Source organism: Nomascus leucogenys, unplaced genomic scaffold, assembly GCF_006542625.1.
Source record: "Nomascus leucogenys isolate Asia unplaced genomic scaffold, Asia_NLE_v1 Super-Scaffold_249, whole genome shotgun sequence".
NCBI classification, from domain to species: domain Eukaryota; kingdom Metazoa; phylum Chordata; class Mammalia; order Primates; family Hylobatidae; genus Nomascus; species Nomascus leucogenys.
In genome coordinates, this window is record NW_022095768.1 from 3,239,931 (window position 1) to 3,258,613 (window position 18,683).

Here is an 18,683-nt window from a genome sequence, read left to right on the forward strand (position 1 = left end):
AAAAGAGAACTATCTGTCAGTGAGGCACAGAGGACGGCCAGACCAGAAATGCTCACGATGTGCAGTGAATGGTGAGGTAGGGGATTATTTCCATTCACCCACAGCTCTCTCCCTATCTGTGTATCTGGGGAAGGCCTCAAAGGAAAGCTGGGCCTGGGAGAGAGGGAGGGCTGGGTATGGACAGGCAGTGAAGGGAAGGCTGAGATGACAGCATCCTCATTTGTCCTAACTTGGCTTTATTTATCCATGCTGTTCACTGGAAAACTCTGAGAGCTGTGGGCCAAGCACCAGGCCGGGTGTGGGGAGGCAGAGCTAAAAGTCCTAGTTCCTGCCCTCAAAAAGGCCCCTGTAGCCAGACTCAGACAGGTAAACAGAGTTACAACACAGACAGAGCCCCGAAAGAGATAAGCATAGGAAGGGAGGGAGCAGGTCTGGGCACTCGCCCGATCTTACTGAGTGTGTGCTGGGGGCTGAAAAGCTTTTCCACCTGAACTAATTCTTGACAGTTCCTTGAAGCCTAGGAATGGAGTCCGAAGGGGAGCTCTCAGTAGAGGGGCACAAGCCCAACAGCCGGAAGGAAAGAGAAGGCACTCTGCCTCCTTTTTTTTTTTTTGAGATGGAGTCTTGGTCTGTCGCCCCAACTGGAATGCAGTGGCGCGATCTCGGTTCACTGCAACCTCCACCTCCTGGGTTCAAGCAATTCTCTTGGCTCAGCCTCCCGAGTAGCTAGGATTGCAGGTGCCCACCACCATGCCTGGCTAATTTTTGTATTTGTAGTAGAGATGGGGTTTCATCATGTTGGCCAGTCTGGTCTCGAACTCCTGACCTCAAGTGATCCACCCGCCCTGGCCTTCTAAAGTGCTGGGATTACAGGCGCGAGCAGCCGCGCCTGGCTGCCTCCTCCTTTAATAGCCCTCCCTGCCCTTCATCCTCCTGGTCCTCAGACTCAGGAAGCCTACAATTCTTTTTTTTTTTTTTTTTTTTAACGGATCCTGATATAATCCTCTCTCTCTCTTTTTAGAGAAAAGGTCTCACTTTGTCACCCAGGTTAGGGTGCAGTGGCACGATCATAGTTCACTGCAGCCGCGAACTCCTGGGCGCAAGCAATCCTCCTGTCTCAGCCTCATGAGTAGCTAGCACTACCAGCGTGTGTCACTGCACTGGCTAACTTTTTTCTTTCTCTTCTTTTCTTTCTTCCTTTCTTTTTTTTTTTTTTTTTTTTTCGTACAGACAAGGTCTTGCTATGCTGGCCAGGCTAGTCTCGAACTCCTGGCCTCAATTCATCCTCCCGCCTCGGCCTCCCAAAGTGCTGGGATTACAGACATGATCCTCCACAGCTGGCCTGATATAATTCTTCAACTGTGTATTGAATACACTGTACTGCTTTCCTCCCTTTAAAGCTAATTGCTCCCTGATTTTAGCTGTCTGTCATAGGCGAGTAGCGGCATTCATGATTTCATCAATATGCTGGGAGTTTCACTTACCAAAGCTGTTCCACTATTGGGAATGATGCTCTTCCTCATTTTGTCTGACAAATTCCCACACACTATTTATTTATTTACTTTTGAGATGGAGTCTTGCTCTGTTACCCAGGGTGGAGTGCAGTGGTGCAATCTCAGCTCACTGCAAACTCCACTTCCTGGGTTCAAGTGATTCTCCTGCCTCAGCCTCCCAAGTAGCTGGGATTACAGGCGTGTGCCATGACACCCACCTAAATTTTTTTATTTTTTATTTTATTTTTAGTAGAGACGAGGTTTCGCCATGTTGGCCAGGCTGGTCTCGAACTCCTGACCTCAAGTGATCCACCTGCCTCGGCCTCCCAAAGTGTTGGGATTACAGGCATGAGCCACCACACCTGACCTCCACGCACTATTTAAATACAGGCATTGTCACAAAGATGTGGGCAGAGTGATGGGAAGCCACAAGGGATGGCCTAGACCCCATGGCTAATAACAGGGGCACAGCTTGCCAACTACATCTAGGCTTGAAGGGGCAGGAGAGGGACGGTGGCTAGAACCTGGTGAGAGAGCTGTGATCTTATGTTCTAGAACTTTGTGTTCTAGGAGGGAGCCCGTTGGCAGTACCAACTGGAATCCAGCCAGAAGCAGAGGGCAAGGAGCTGGTGGATGCAGGCCACAGAAGCCAGCCTCCCGAGGCACAGAGCAGGGCGAAGGACGGCAGAGAGTGGGTGTGGAACTGCTTGGACAAATGGGAACTATTCAGCACTTACTGATCAATGTTAGGGGCTGAGCTGTGTCTCCCCGAAAATCATATGTTGAGGTTCTAACTCTCAGTACCTCAGAATGTGACTATAATAGGAGGTAGTCTTTAAAGAGGTAATTAAGTTAAAATGAAGTCAGTAGGGTGGGCCCTAATCCAAAAAGACTGGTGTCCTCGTAAGAAGAGATTAGGACAAAACCTTCCCACACAGAGGAAAGACCATGTGAAGACGCGGGAGAAGAAAGCTGTCTCCAAAGCAAGGAGAAACTAGCCATGTGCAGAATAAACTAAACTTGCAGACACCTTGATCTTGGACTTCTGGCCCCCAGAATAGGGAGAAAATAAATTTGTGTTTAAGCCACCCACTCTGTGTGCAAGTGGTCTTAGGGCAGGCCTAGCAAACTTCATACAATCAACAAGCTATTCAGCACATAATTTAATATTTATGTATTTACCTCTCTGTCTTCCCTACTGGACTGTTGGATTCTCTAAGACTCAGAATAGTCAGGTAGGTGTTTACATGCTTCTGGAATGAATGGATCATCTAACAAGAAAGTAAAACAGTAAGACAATCTATGAAATATTATCAAAATGCTGCAGTCCAGGTGGCAATGGGTGGATGACACAGCACAACAGCAATAGCGATGCTGTTACAGCCATCAGGCGTGTTGCTGCTCACAGGCAGTCACTATGTCCCAGGTGCTGTGATTAGTGCTTTACATGAATGATCTCTTTTACTTTTGCAACAAGCCACGAAGATAGTTGACACTGCCATCCATATTATTATTATTATTGAGACAGGGTCTCAGCTCTGTTGACCAGGCTGGAGTGCAGTGGTGTGATCATGGCTCACTGCAGCCTTGAACTCCTGGGCTCAAGCCATCGTCCCACCTCAGTCCCCTGGGTAGCTGGGACTACAGGCATGCACCACCACACCTGGCTAATTTTGCCCAGGCTGGTTTTGAACTCCTGGCTTAGGCAATCCTCCCATATTGGCCTCCCAAAATGTTGGGATTACAAGCATGGGCCACTGAGCCCAGCTCCACATTTTAACAGTTGGAGAAACAGAGGCTGGAAAAGTTACATAACTTGCTCAGAGTGACGCAATTCGTGGGCACATCTACAATGAGACAGTGGGATTAATATGAGGCTGAGTGGTGTTGTAGTGGGAGGAACATGACCTTTGGGGGAGAGTTTACAAGCACCACTTCCTTATCTGTAAGATTATCAGGACATCACCTATGTCAGCAGGTGGTTGAACAACTGAATGAGACACTTGAGGTTCCTTGGTACCTCCCATGGCACAGTGGTGCATGGTGTAAGTGCCCCAGCCCCTCACAGCCTTGGGCGGCTGTGGTCCCCACTCAAGAAGAGAGCCTCAACTGTCCATTCTGCCTGCCCCCTGCTGCCCAGCAGCTCGCTCCTGTATTATGAATGAATGTTTCTTGGGTGTGTACTTCTTGTGCAGCCTCAGAAGGCTGTATCCCCAAAGTACCCCCAGTCTGCCCACCAACATTCTGCTCTCAGTCACAGAAGCAGGCTGGAAAGGGAAACTTCAAAGGCTTGGAAGAGGAAGGGACCACCCCAAGATTAGAGAGAACATTTCTGCCTTGCAGTTCTTCCCCTATTGAGGGTTCGCGTCTTTGGTTCCCCTCCTTGATCTTGGAATAAGCCCTTTAACTCTTTAGCTGCAGTGACTGCACTAACCTACAGTAGCAGTTCCTGGTGGGAGAAGAGAAGTGTGCCTGTAATCTGGGCTGGCAGATAGCGCTGGCTGGGACAGAATTAGAAAGTCGTTATGAGGCCTGGGAAGACTATATTTAGCTGGGAGCATGTTTACTCTCCCCGGGGCAAGGTCTTTTAGACCTCCTGAGGGCTGGGAAGACTAGAGACTTTACACCTGGCCTGGGGCCAGAGCTGTGCTCTCTCTTCTCTGTTCCAGAGGGTCTGGAGGCAGCAGTGAAATCCACCTCGGGTTAGCCCTGGGCCTCAAATCACTGGATCCCTGGCGTGCGTGCGTGCGTGCGTTGGTGGGGCGGGTGGGGAGCGGCGTTCTGCTGGACTCTTGAGCCTACCAGCCTCGAGCTTTAGGCATAGCTTCGGCGGTATTGTGAGGTCCTAGAAAGGGCCCTGGCTGCCCCACCCCCACAAGGCTGGCTCTATCAGTTGCTTACCAGACAAGTTATTTAACTCCCTGAGGCCTTGCTTTCTCATCTATAATGAGAATGTTAATAGCTACCTTGTGGGAAGGTATGTGGATTCAGTAAGATAACACACACAAGTAGTAACTACTCATCAAACAGTCCCTTCCTCCCCTTCACCAGCCTCAGAGTGGGAGGACTCTAGGATGACTTGACTAGGCTCCCAGGAGATGTGTGTGATTCAAAACATTCATTGGATTAAAAGTTCAAATATGAATACAATCTCTTTACAAGTCAAACTCTGAAGCATGTGTAAAGGAAGAAAAAATTCTCCCTTCCCTGCCTGCAATTTCACTCCGAGATATCCAATGTTCACAGCCTTGGGTGTCCTTCTGCAGAATTTCTATCCTCAAACACAAACATATATAGAGGTGTTTCTTTTTCTTTTTTTTTCTAACAAGTTGAGATTCCACTAAACATGTTTCTTTGCAACTTCGTTTTTCATTTAAACGTAAGTCATGTACGTTAACCTAGGTAAATACGTGTGGATCTAGCTCATTCATTTTAATAGCTGCATAGGGTTCCAAAGAACGTATGAACAATAATTTTCCAGCTATTTCTCATCTGATGGATTTTTTTCCCACTACAAACAATGCTGCAACGATTATCCTTGCGCAAACATCCTCATGAATTGATGCTTTAATTTCTAAGGGGTTCTTTCCCCGAAATATGATTACTGGGTCAAAGGGTATGCTACACACAGTTTGTATTTTTTTACAGTTTAACACTGAGAGATGACTTTCTCCAGATTTTTTCGTTTCCTTCTCGGCGTTTGTTTGTTCGGGACACTTTCACTTTTCGAGTTCCAAGGAGGCGGTATCTCGCGACGCCGGCCGCGGGAAACACGAGTTGCAGCTAGCATCCTAGTTAGCGTGGATGCAGGTGGCACTCCGGGGACGAGGTGCTTAGTGGGGAGCACCACACAGCCAGAGGCCGAGGCCCGAGATCCAGCACCACGCTGGGCAAGTGACGGCCCCTCCCCGGCCTTGGTTTTCTTCTGCGTAGTCTGTGACTCTAAACAACATTAGGCTCAGCCTGGGCCTAGAGCTGGTGACCTCAAATCTCGGCCTTTGTTGGCTCCCCCAGGACCGTAGGCTGCGCCTCACCCCCGCTCTGCCCCACTACTTCTCCTCCGCGCGGCCCCACCTTTTAAGAGGAGTTGGCTCAACAAGGCGAGAGAGAGTAAAGCAACCACCATAATGAATCCCTCCCACAGCTCGGTCATTTATTACTTCTGTCCGGCTTTGGCTCGCTCCCGCCCTTTTGGGTCGGCTATCGAGTGTTCCTGCCTGAACCTGGCAAGTAACCTCGGAGCGAGCCCGTTCGGCCTATCACTTGCTTCTGCCTGCGCCGCTCTCCCGCAGGGGCTGCGGTGAAAGCACAGCGATCCTTGGCTCGGCCAGCAACGTATGCGCCCTTTACCTGGAGCAGTCGTTTCCGGTTTCGGTAGCAGCTGGTCAGGCTCGGTCCCAGGCCCAGATGATGGTAGGCAGCCGGCTGGAAACCGTAGGGGGCATCTTCTCGCGGTGTGTGCTCCGAGCCGCGGTGGGCTGAGGGTGCCTCCCCCAGGCTGGGGTTCTCAGCCGGTCACGCTCTTCCCCGGGGCGGACCTGAGCAGGGCGAGGCGTATTGCAGGGTGCGGGGGCTGAGTTGGGTGAGGCCCTCTCTCATGTTTTCTCCTGGCTCCGAATAGTTGTGCCTGAGGATGCCTTTCCTTGAATTTATGTGTCATGTTAAAGATTATTGCGGCTGCCTCTCCCCGAGTGGAGGTCTCTAGGAAGAGGAAAGGAGGAAGAGCCTGATGGGCCTTCCTTATCAGGTTATGCAAGACCGCTCTTGCATTTTGCAGTGACCGAACGTGGGTGGGACGCACAAAAGAAGATAGAGGGATTTAACCCCTGAGCGTTGTTAGTTTGGTTTGGGATGTGGGCAGACCTTCTCTGTAGGTGGGGAGCAGTCCTCCCCCGTTCTGTGTTGCAGACCGCATAATACCTTTAATGTCCCGAGCTGTGCTAGACTGATTCAGGGGCTTTGGCAGGCTACTGCAAGTAACCCAGTTTCGTTGTGTTCCCTCCCTAAGGACGCGGGACCTGGTTCGGGCCGGGGTGCTGAAGGAGAAGCTCCTGTGGTTTGACATATATAACGCCTTTCCCCCGCTGAGGGAGCCCGTCTTCCAAAGGCCCCGAGTGCGATATGGCAAAGCTAAAGCTCCCATCCAGGACATCTGGTACCACGAGGATCGGATTAGAGCGTGAGTGCTCAGCCCTGTAGTGGACAGGAGGCAACAGAACTTCAGAAGGGAAGGTTTCGGTGGCAGTCTGGGAATTCAAATATGAAATTGAGTCAGGGGTTTGCCCTGTGGAGAAGACTTATCTAGCCAAATTAGGGAGTCAGCACCCCTTCCCCATAGTGAAACTGAAGTTCTGAAAAGTGGAATCTGGAGCCCAGCAACCGAAAGATCATTGCAATTATAGCTGCATGTTTCTGAGCATCTGCTTTGGGCCAGGCACTGTACTAAGCTCTTTGCAAGCATAATCTCAGTCTCTAAAGGCCTTACTCTAACTTGTAAGGAAGGTATTCTTATTTCCATTTTATTCAAGGAGACTGCGAAGCTCAAGGAAATTAGCTAACTTCTTGTAATTACTAAATACATAGGAGGGTGGCAGATCTGGGAATCACATCTCTGACTCCAAGCTTATGGTGATCATTATGCCTGCCTTCTCCAGGAGTGGAGATAGGAGGAACATGGTCTATGGATCTAGTAGTCCGGATCTTTGAAGCCACTCAGATGAAAGGATGCTTAAAAGTCTAAGAGAGGCCGGGCGTGGTGGCTCACACCTGTAATCCCAACAATTTGGGAGGCCAAGGTGGGCGGATCACCTGAAGTCAGGAGTTCGAGACCAGTCAGACCAATATTGTGAAACCCCGTCTCTACCAAAAATACAAAAATTAGCCGGGCGTGGTGGTGGGTGCCTGTAGTCCCAGCTACTGGAAGGCTGAGACAGGAGAATTGCTGGAACCTGGGAGGTGGAGGTTGCAGTGAGCTGAGATCCCACCACTACACTCCAGCCTGGGCGACAGAGAGAGACAATCAATAGGAATTTGAAGGAAAATCATGTGTTCTTTATTTTTTTTTAGCATCCCTCTTCTCTTTTTTTTCTTTTTCTTAAGCTCAGTGGCAAGAATACTTCCTCTTTTATTATAAAAGCAACACATGCTACTTGTAGAAAACTTAGATACACGAAGAAAGCATAAAGAAGAAATCACAGGCTGGATGTGGTTTCTTGTGCCTGTAATCCTAGTGCTTTGGGAGGCATAAGGGAGGATAGCTTGTGCCCAGGAGTTTGAGACCAGCCTGGGCAACACAGCAGGACTTGTCTCTACCAAAAAAAAAGTAGTCGTCTTAGTTTACACTCTGATTAGCAGTTTCTGAGAGTTCTTACTTTATCCTTGTCAGTATTGATAATGATTATTTAAGAATTTTTTTTTCTGGGCCAGGCACGGTGGCCCACGCCTGTAATCCTAGCACTTTGGGAGGCTGAGGTGGGCAGATTGCCTGAGCTCAGGAGTTCGAGACCACCTTGGGCAATATGGTGAAACCCTGTCTTGACTAAAATACCAAAAATTAGCCGGGTGTGGTGGTGGGCGCCTGTAGTCCCAGCTACTCTGGATGCTGAGGTGGGAGAATCGCTTGAACCTAGAAGGTGGAGGTTGCAGTGAGCTGAGATTGCACCACTGCACTCCAGCCTAGGCAACAGAGGGAGACCCTGTCTCCAAAAAAAAAAAAAAAAAAAAAAATTTTTTTTTTTTTCTGATCTAAGTTTTTTTTTTTTTTTTTTTTTTTTTTGAGACGGAGTCTCACTCTGTCTCCTAGGCTGGAGTGCAGTGGCGCCATCTCGGCTCACTGCAAGCTCTGCCTCCTGGGTTCATGCCATTCTTCTGCCTCAGCCTCCTGAGTAGCTGGGACTACAGGCGCCCACCACCACGCCCAGCTAATTTTTTGTATTTTTAGTAGAGATGGGGTTTCACCGTGTTAGCCAGGATGGTCTCAATCTCCTGACCTCGTGATCCACCTGCCTCGGCCTCCCAGAGTGCTAGGATTACAGGTGTGAGCCACTGCGCCCGGCTGATCTAGGTAGTTTAAAAATAATAATCCCAGGACTTTGGGAAGCCGAAGCGGGCGGATCACGAGGTTAGGAGTTTGAAACCAGCCTGGCCAACATAATGAAACCCCGTCTCTACTAAAAATAAAAAAATTAGCTGGGTGTGGTGGCCCGCGCATGTAATCCCAGCTACTTGGGAGGCTGAGGCAGGAGAATAGCTTGAACCTGGGAGGTGGAGGTTGCAGTGGGCTGAAATGATGCCACTGTACTCCAGCCTGGGTGACAGAGCAAGACTCTGTCTTGGAAAAAAAAAAACAAACAGTAATTGTGTCTAGAGATTTTAATTTCTGTTTCTTTGACAAATTTCTCTACTTTCATGATTATTGGCCATTTGAATTTATTGTTGAAATATCTGGGTTCTTTACCTGTTTTAATAATTGTTATTATTGATCAGTAAGAGTTCTTTATAGAATTGAAGATACTGTCTTTGACATACACTCCAGACATTTATTTATATGTTACTTGTTATTAATAATGCTTGTTTAATTTATAGAAGTTGGTTATTTCATTCCACTAATTTTTTTGGTGCCTTCTATATGGTAAGCATTGCGCTAAACATTGTGCTAGGCGCTGAGGTATTTTATGTATTCAAATCTACCCGTTTTTTCTTTTTGCTGGCTTCATTGCCTTCAGGCTTAGAGGATTTAGGAAAGTCTTTTTCAGTAAACTCAACTCTCTTTTTCTGAGTTATCTTTCAAAGTGCAGATGAGGAGTTGAAACTAGTAGAAATATTCATTCTTTAATCTTCTTCCCTCCTTCACTCTCTTTTTTTTTTTTTTGAGATGGAGTCTCACTCTGTCGCCCCAGCTGGAGTGCAGTGGCGTGATCTTGGTTCACTGCAAGCCCCCTCTCCTGGGTTCACGTCATTCTCCTGCCTCAGCCTCCTCAGTAGCTGAGACTATAGGTGCCTGCCACCACACCTGGCTGATTTTTTGTATTTTTAGTAGAGACGGGGTTTCACTGTGTTAGCCAGGATGGTCTCGATCTCCTGACCTCGTGATCCACCCACCTTGGCCTCTCAAAGTGCTGGGATTACAGGCGTGAGCCACCGCGCCCGGCCTCTTTACTCTGTTTTTCCAAAACTTAGTCACAGAAAATGTGCTCCTGATGGTTTCTTAGCAACATTCTTTTTTTTTTTTTTTTTTTTTTTTTTTTGAGATGGAGTCTTGCTCTGTCACCCAGGCTGGAGTGCAGGGGTGTAATTTCAGCCCCATGCAACCTCCACCTCCCGGGTTCAAGCAGTTCTCCTGCCTCAGCCTCCTGAGTAGCTGGGATTACAGGCACATGCCACCATGCCTGGTTAATTTTTGTATTTTTAGTAGAGAGAGGGTTTCACCATGTTGGTCAGGCTGGTCTCGAACTCCTGACCTCGTGATCTGCCCGCCTTGGCCTCCCAAAGTGTTGGGATTACAGGTGTGAGCCACCGTGCCCGGTCTCCTAGCAACATTCTTAAAAATATCTTTAAAGTTCTCTATTTTTTTCATACAAAAAAAAAAAAAAAGATGTCACACTCTTTTGAGACTACTTTTCTGTTTTCATGTTTCCCCTTTTGTGTGCCCTGAATTTTGTTCATAGTGTCCCTGTTGTGGCCTTAGCCTGCCTTTAATAGCTCTACATTCCAAATGCCCTGTCTTTATTCAGTAACAAACATTCATTAAGCACTGTCATGGGCCAGGCATTGTCAAATTCATTCTTGTAACTTCAGTGCCTAGCCCAGTGTGTGGCATATAAGTTGCTTATTAATTGTCTCTTGAATGAAGAAGCTAATGGATTAATGAACAGATGAACTACGAGGCTGGTAGAGAGAAACAAAAGAAAATTCCTTGGAGAGGAATGGTGGAGGGCCAGGACTGGGACTGTTTGGAGAATGGCCATCAGAGTTTTATTAGTTTTCTGAAACAGTTTCAGGAACAGTGGGCTAGAAACCACTTCCATGGCCACATTTAGCATCCCTGTACATTTATGTGAGATCTAAGTAAGTGGTAAATCCCTCACTGGGAGTTTACTGACAAAGCCCCTCCCCTTGAATACTGATGTTAATTAGCTTTTAGTACCTAGAATTTGTCTAGTTCCTTTTTCTCTTAAATATTTAGACCAATGAGTGTGCCTAATTGACTTTGATACACATCCCTTATTCTTACTGTTATTTCAGGATGCTAGAAAATAGAATTTATAAGGTCATTATGTTCTGAATTGAGGCCCAGACTTCTCCCCCGGGACCCCCAGCACCAACACTCTTTTAAAGTAGCAGAACAAGTATGTTCTTGCTCTACTTGGAAATTTTTGGCATACGACATGAGATCTTTGAGGAGATTAAATGCTTTTTCAGCACCTTTCTTCTCAGGCCCATTGCATGCACTTTGTGGTTCATTGATACATTAAAATCATTTGTGCTTTGCTCTCATGTGTAATCCTGGCACTTCAGAAGTGGATCACTTGAGGTCAGGAGTTCGAAACCAGACTGGGCAACATGGTGAAACCCCATCTCTACTAAAAATGCAAAAATCAGCCAGGCGTGGTGGCATGCACCTATAGTCCCAGCTAGTCTGGAGGCTGAGGTGGGAGGATCGCTTTAACCCAGGAGGCGGAGCTTGCAGTGAGCCGAGATTACACCACTTTACTCCAGCCTGGGTGACAGAGCGAGATTCCGTCTCAAAAATAAATAAATAAAAATTTAAAAAAATCATTTGTGCTTCTGCTGTAGATAGCATTGGAACTGGATGGTAAATGATTGGACAATGTGGAATAGTTTACTGGTCCCTCTTGTTAAATATTACTTTTTTTGTGTGTGTGTGTGAGATGGAGTCTTGCTCTGTCTCTGTCTCCCAGGCTGGAGTGCAGTCGTTCAATCTCAGCTCACTGCAGCCTCCACCTCCCAGGTTCAAGCAATTCTCCTCTTCAGCCTCCTGAGTAGCTGGGATTACAGGCATGTGTCACCACGCCCGGCTAATTTTTTTTCTTTTTTTGTATTTTCAGGAAGACTGGGTTTCACCATGTTGGCCAGGCTGGTCTTGAACTCCTGACCTCCAGTGATTCACCCACCTCGGCCTCCCAAAGTGCTGGGATTACAGGCATGAGCCACCATGCCCAGCCTGTTAAATATTATTTCTTTAAATTCTTTTTTTATTTTTTAATTTTTTACTATTATCAGAACATATAAAATTATTTCTATTAATGCCAAAATATTATCTTGTATTTATATAATTTATTGAAGCTTTATCTTTGTGGCCCTCTTTTTTTTTTTTGGTATTTTTGATATTTAAAAAAGCTTATAGAATGGTTGTGCATGCCTGTAGTTCCAGCTACTTGGGAGGCTGAGGAAGGAGGACCATTGGAGTCTAGGAGTTCAAGGTTGCAGTACACTATGATTGTACCTGTGAATAGCCACTGCTCTCACAACAGCCTGGCAACATGGCAAGACCCCATCTCTTAAAAAAAAAAAAAAATAGAAAAAGGAACTTACAACAAAATAAATAAAACAAACAAAAAAGATGTATGAAAACCTAAGTGTAAAAAGTGAGATCATAACAGTACTGGAAGAAAACACGGGAGAATTAAAAAAAAATCTGAGTGATAAAGGTCTTTTTAAGCATGATATAAAACTCAGAAGCCATAAAAAGAAAATATTAAAATTTTCTGTATAAAAAAGTATCATAAGCAAAATCAAAAGACAGCCAACAAACTGGGAAAGATCTTTGCAATGTTATGACAAAGGACTAATTTTCTATGTATATGGCTACAAAGTTTGCTTAGAAATCATTAAGAGACCACTGTGTAACAAATTACCATAGACCAGGTGGCTTATAAACAAACTTTCTTTCTTATAGTTCCGGAGGCTGGGAGGTCTGAGGTCAGGGTGCCAGCAGGGTCAGGTTCTGGGGAGGACTGTCTTCCTGGTTCCTCACATTGAGGGGAGCAAAGAGTGGAAGCAAGCTCTCTTCTATCTCTTATAGGGGCACTAATGCCATCATGAGGGCTGATTACCATGACCTGATGACCTCCCAAAGGCTCCATCTCTAAATACCATCACATTGGGGATTAGGATTTCAACATACTAATTTTGGTGGGACACATTTAGTCCATAGCAACCACCAAATAGAAAAGCGGACAAAGAACTTGGACAGAAAAGGAAATTCAGTTTGCTTTTAAACTTGAAAAGATGTCCAGTCTGTTTCAAAAGAAAAGCAAATTAAAACTATAAAGAGTTCTGGTTTCTTACCTATCAGGTTGGCTAAGATCAAAAAGTTGGAGAACATGTGTATGTGTGTTTGTGTATTTTTTTTTTTTTTTTTTGAGGCAGGATCTCACCCAGACTGAGATGCACTGGCACCTGTCATGGCTCACTGCAGCCTTGACCTCCTGGGCTCCAGTGATCCTCCCACCTCAGCCTCCTGAGTAGCTGGGACTACAGGTGTATGCCACCATTCCTGGCTTTTTTTTTTTTTTGAGACGGAGTCTCGCTCTGTCGCCAGGCTGGAGTGCAGTGGCGCATCTCGCTCACTGCAGCTCGCCTCCCGGTCCGCCATCTCCCCTCAGCCTCTCCAGGCTGGCTACTTGGAGTGGCGCCCCCCCCGCCCGCTATTTTTGTATTTTTTAGAGACGGGTTCCCTGTCTCGATCTCCTGACCTCGCGATCCACCCACCCGCCCCCAAGTGCTGGGATTACAGGTGAGCCACTGCGCCCCCTGGCTAATTTTTAATTTTTTTGTAGAGATGGTGTCCCACTATATTGCCAGGCTGGTCTTGAACTCCTGGCCTCAAGTGATCCTCCTGCCTTGGCCTCCCAAAGTGCTGGGATTACAGGCATCAGCCACCACGCCTGGTCTAAATATATATATATTTTTTTCACTGGGATTACAGGTGTGAGCCACTGCACCTGGCTCGTGTGGTGTGTGTGTGGTGTGTGGCATGTGTGGTGTGTGTGGCGTGTGTGTGCGCATCTGTGTGTGTGTGTGTGTGTATATATTTTTTTTTTAGAGACAGGGTGGGAGGGAGTGTTACTTTTCACTGGCCACTCTTCTGTGCTATTTGCTCAGGTCTCACCGTGTTGCCCAAGCTGGTGGTGAGCTCCTGGCCTCAAAAGATCCTCATGCCTCAGCTTCCCAAGCAGGTGGGATTATATGCGTGAGCCTCTATGCTCAGCTGGAGAATGTCATTTGGTCAGGGTGTGGGGAGATAGGCACTCATATATTACCGATGTGAATGTAAATTGGTACAGCCACTTTGGAAAGCATTTTGGCAATTTGGAAGGCTTAATTACAAATGCACATACCTTGATCCAGTAGTACCACATTTGTGAATTTATGCCACAGACTTATTTACGTGGTGCACTAAAATTATAAAGAGAGATAATGATTGCAGCATGGTTGAGAGTCATAAAGGACTGGAAACAATCTCCATGCGCTGATAAGGCAAGATGGAGGGAGGAGAAGTGGGGAGTGACTGCTCAGATACGGTGCCTCCTTTGGGGGTGATGAAAATGTTTTGGAACTAGATAGAGGTGCTAGTTGCACAGCTTTGTGAGTTTTCTACGTCACTTCATTGCACACTGAAAAATGTTAAATGTGGGCTGGGGACAATGGCTCATGCCTGTAAGCCCAGCATTTTTGGAAGCCAAGGTGGAAGGATCTCTTGAGGCTAGCAGTTCAAGACCAGCCTGGGCAACATAGTGAGACTGCGTCTCTACAAAAAATTTAAAACTTAGCCAGGCATGGTGGTGCTGCAAACCTGTAGTTCCCGCTACTTGGGAGGCTGAGGCAAGAGGATTGCTTGAGCCCAGGAGTTTAAGGCTGCAGTGAGCTATGATCACAGCACTGCTACCTGCCTGGGTGACACAGTGAGACCCTGTCTCTTTGGAAAAAAAAAAAGTTAATTTTATGATGTGTGAATTTTACCTCAGTTTTTATTATTTATTTTTATTTTATTATTTTTTGAGACAGAGTCTCATTCTGTCGCCAAGGTTGGAGTGCAGTGGCGTGCTCTCCACCTACTGCAACCTCCGCCTCCTGGGTTCAAGTGATTCTCCCACCTAACCCTCCCAAGTAGCTGCGACTACAGGCATGTGCCACCATGCCTGCTAATTTCTTTGTATTTTTAGTAGAGATGGGGTTTCACCATGTTGAACTCCTGGTCTCAAGTAATCTGCCTGCCTCAGCTTCCCAAAGTTCTGGGATTACAGGCATGAGCCACTGCGCCTGGCCATACCTCAGTTTTTAAAAAGGCAAGATGTAGATCAAGGTTTACTATTCTTTGGGTTAAAAATGTGGCTGGGGACAGGGAATGATAGTGCATATATGCTAGTATATTAGTGGAATATTTCTGGATGGATATACAAGAAATTTGTTAGTGTTGCTTCCTGGGAAGGGAACTGGGGGGCTGGGGTGCAGAAGTGGGAGGGAGTGTTACTTTTCACTGGCCACCCTTTTGTGCTATTTGATGTATTTACCATGTGCATGTGTGCATTACTTATCTAAAAAAACAAAACTGTTCGGCTTAGCCTATGTGGGTTGTACTGTACTTAACTCCTCAGGGCCTAGCACTTATTCTTCCTTTCTTTTATTCCATTCTCATCTACAGTCTATAATCGGAGATTTATATTATGTTGTTTGCATTTTCTAGGAAGTTTTATTCAGTGTATGGGTCTGGTCAAAGAGCTTTTGATCTATTCAATCCAAACTTCAAGTCTGCCTGTCAACGGTAAGCCATTTTATAAGTCCTAGGCTATTCATACTATTTTTTAAGGATTTCGTTATCCATTTGATACTGTGTAACAGCGTCTTAACAATGCTTACAAACAGACCTAAAATGTGACTGCTTGGAATTACAGGTTTGTGGAGAAGTACACTGAGCTACAGAAACTTGGAGAAACAGATGAAGAGAAGTTATTTGTGGAAACAGGGAAGGCTTTATTGGCAGAAGGTGTCATTTTAAGACGAGTAGGCGAAGCAAGGACTGTGAGTATTTTTTTTTTTTTTGCGAGACGGAGTCTCGTGTCGCCAGGTTGGAGTGCAGTGGCGCGATCTCGGCTCACTGCAGCTCCGCCCCCCGGGTTCACACCATTCTCTGCCTCAGCCCCCGCGTAGCTGGACTACAGGCGCCGCCACCTGCCCGGCTAATTTTTTGTATTTTTAGTAGAGGGGTTTCACTGTGTTAGCCAGGATGGTCTCGATCCCTGACCTCGTGATCCGCCGCCTCGCCTCCCTAGTGCTGGATTACAGGCTGACCACCGCGCCCAGCCGACTGTGAGTATTTCATTGTTAAATTGTTACTGGGTTTATAGTTGTCCCTCAGTATGCACAGGGGATTGGTTCTAGGGCCCCTGCAGATACCAAAATTCACGGATGCTCAAATTCCTTTTATAAAGTGCTGTAGTTTTTGCATATAACCTACACATATCCTCCCATATACTTTAATCATCTCTAAATCACTTATAATACATAACACAATGTAAATGCTATATAAGTAGTTATACTCTATTTTTAAAAAGTTATATTTTTTGTTTTATTTATTTATTGTTAAAATATTTTTGATCCGTGGTTTGTTGAATCTGCATATGTGGAACCTGTAGATGCAGAGGGTTGACCAGAGTTGCCAATCTGATGGAAGTTAAAGAGAGACTTGGTTTTCTTTCCCTAACCATGGCTTATGTTCTTAAACTCCAGGTCAAATACTGTTACACTGAATATACTAGAATTTTGTGGTAATGACTGCTACTTGAAACAGCGAGTCATCATTAGGGCTTTTGAAATTGTGGTTCTATAGACTTCTTAAAATCATGTTTACTGTTCGTTATAGTAGGATTGGATCTGAGATATATTAGTGCTAAATTTTTCACTCAGTGACAGAATGTGCCTAGTTATATATCTTTAGCCAATTAATTGAGTGAAAATGATAACATCCATGTGATACTTACATCTGGTCTTTTAAGCAACACGAAGGTAGTCACGTTTCCCGGAAATCCGAACACTTGAGTGTCAGACCACAGACTGCGTTGGAAGAAAACGAGACTCAGAAAGAAGTTCCACAGGACCAGCATTTGGAGGCACGTGCAGACCAGTTGAAAAGTCTCTCACCTCCCTGAAGGACCTGTATACTGTGTATGCCGGCATTCACACTCTACTCACTGGCTGAATGTTGAGCTATTTTTAAACAGTTGAACTGTGTAAATGTTTCTTGATCTGTAAGGTATTATGTTTGCCTTCTCTTAGTTATTTCTAGGTTGTCATAAAGCTCAGTATCCTGGTTTGACAGAAGCAGTTATGTGAACTTTTATGTTAGGACATTACTAAATAAAGAATTCCCTAGCTGCTTATAAAGTAAATTTACTTTGAATTGTAAATAACATGGAGAAACCTTTGTAAAGATTGTTCAAATGGGACTCAATCTGACTAGGCTTGCTTTGATGTTTGTTAGTGTGTAGGCTGGCTACATCTGATTCCCGGGTACATATTTCTTCTGATCCATCAGACTTCCACACATACACATGGCGTGGAACCTTGGCTAGCTGGTTTTGTCTGCAGAGAATCTTTGTACTTCTTGCTATAGAACGATTATCTCTCCACTTGAGAGGCCAAGCTGACTTGCGCTTTGTGGCAAGAGTGAGGACCTGTCATTGCTGATGCACAAAGGCCAAAACTGTAACTTTAATGTCATGGATTGAGTGTGCTGGAGACAGTTAACATAGGCCTGCACAGACTAGGCTGTTCAGTAAATACTTGTTGAATGAACGAGTGAACGAATGGTTATATCCAGCTAAAGACTGGATTCATATGGTGTAGATAACAGGATTGCCAAGAAAGGAGGCAATTAATTTAGGTGATGCTCTCCACCAGCATCCACCTGCCTCCCTGGGGCCAAAGTGTGCCTACAAGTCCTTATCAACTGCCCTGCCTTCCTCATTTCCCCAGGTTTTACTAAATACATGAAATATCCCTCTGAGATTCCAGCCTTTGTATATGTGGTCAAGCCAGTGGTTTTCAGCTGTTAGTAGTAAGCTGCTTCAGAAATTTCCTGTTTTGAAACTCATGTAGATTTTCTGCCCAGTGGTTCTTTGTGTATGGTCTCATCTCTCCTGGTACACTGTGAGGCAGGTCCACATCTCACAGTCTGTACGTGGTACACATCCATGCACATGGGTGCTTGGTTCATGCAGGTGAATGAATACATGAGGCAAAAGCAGCTCCCAGCTGTGCTGCTTCCCCCTCGACCTTTATCACTGTTTCACAATTGCTTGCATTTGGAGAATGCTTTACTTTTCGTAGGGAAGTTTATTTCATCCATTCAAAGACATTACACAACCATTGAGACCAAACATCGGGCCAGACCTTGGGAAGAGGACTTAAAAAGCAGGTGAAAGACACAGCCTGCTCTCAGAGGAACAATTGAGGGGTCACTCATCTCTTTAAACGTTAGGTTTCTGGGTTTTTAAGGGCAGGGGTTTTTTTTTGCCGCAATGATGAAGACTTAAAAAATGTTTTTTTCCTTCATGTCTGGATTGATGTCCCATTTTTGTTTGTTTTCCTCCTCTGTAGATTTTAAATTTTTTTTTTTTTTTTTTTTTTTTTTTTTGCGATGAAGTATCACCTGTTTCCCAGGCTGGAGTACATGGAGCCATCTTGGCCCACTGCAACCTCTGCCTCCCAGGTTCGAGCAGTTCTCCTGCCTCAGCCCCCTGAGTAGCTGGGATTACAGGTGTATGCCATGACGCCCGGCTAATTTTTGTATTTTAGTAGAGACGGGGTTTTACCATGTTGCCCAGGCTGATCTCAAACTGCTGGCCTCAAGTGATCCACCGCCTCAACCTCCCAAAATGCTGGGATTACAGGTGTAGCCACCATGCCTGGCCTTAATTTTTTTTTTTTAATTTTATTTTAGGAGATGGGGGTCTCACTGTGTCACCCAGGCTGGGTGCAGTGGTGCATACCCTGCTGCAGTCTTAACTCCTGGGCTGAAGCCATCCTGGCTCACCTCCCAAATAGCTAGGACTACAGGCATGTGCCACCACGCCTGGCTCTTTAACTTTTTTTTTTTTTTTTTGTAGAGATGGAGTCTTGCTATGTTGCCCAGGCTGGCCTGGTCTCAAACTCCTGGCCTCAAGTGAT

The 18,683-nt window shown here is 45.9% G+C and overlaps 1 protein-coding gene across 1 annotated transcript; it reads left to right on the forward strand.

Annotated features, from left to right (window-relative positions):
• Positions 1-5,864: 5,864 nt before the first annotated feature.
• On the forward strand, positions 5,865-16,894 carry LOC100595193 (28S ribosomal protein S23, mitochondrial-like). The gene is made up of 5 exons (XM_030807917.1): positions 5,865-5,947; positions 6,502-6,672; positions 15,202-15,279; positions 15,410-15,536; positions 16,511-16,894. Exons 1-5 carry the CDS (start codon positions 5,901-5,903, stop codon positions 16,661-16,663), a joined length of 576 nt encoding a protein of 191 aa, XP_030663777.1. The 5' UTR covers positions 5,865-5,900; the 3' UTR covers positions 16,664-16,894.
• The last annotated feature ends 1,789 nt before the right edge of the window (positions 16,895-18,683 follow it).

Coding starts and splice junctions, on each gene's coding strand:
- LOC100595193 (XM_030807917.1), top strand. CDS start 5,901: ATGATGGTAGGCAGCCGGCTGGAAACCGTAGGGGGCATCTTCTCGCG. Junction 5,948..6,501: donor GTAGGGGGCATCTTCTCGCG/GTGTGTGCTCCG, acceptor TCCCTCCCTAAG/GACGCGGGACCTGGTTCGGG. Junction 6,673..15,201: donor CACGAGGATCGGATTAGAGC/GTGAGTGCTCAG, acceptor TGCATTTTCTAG/GAAGTTTTATTCAGTGTATG.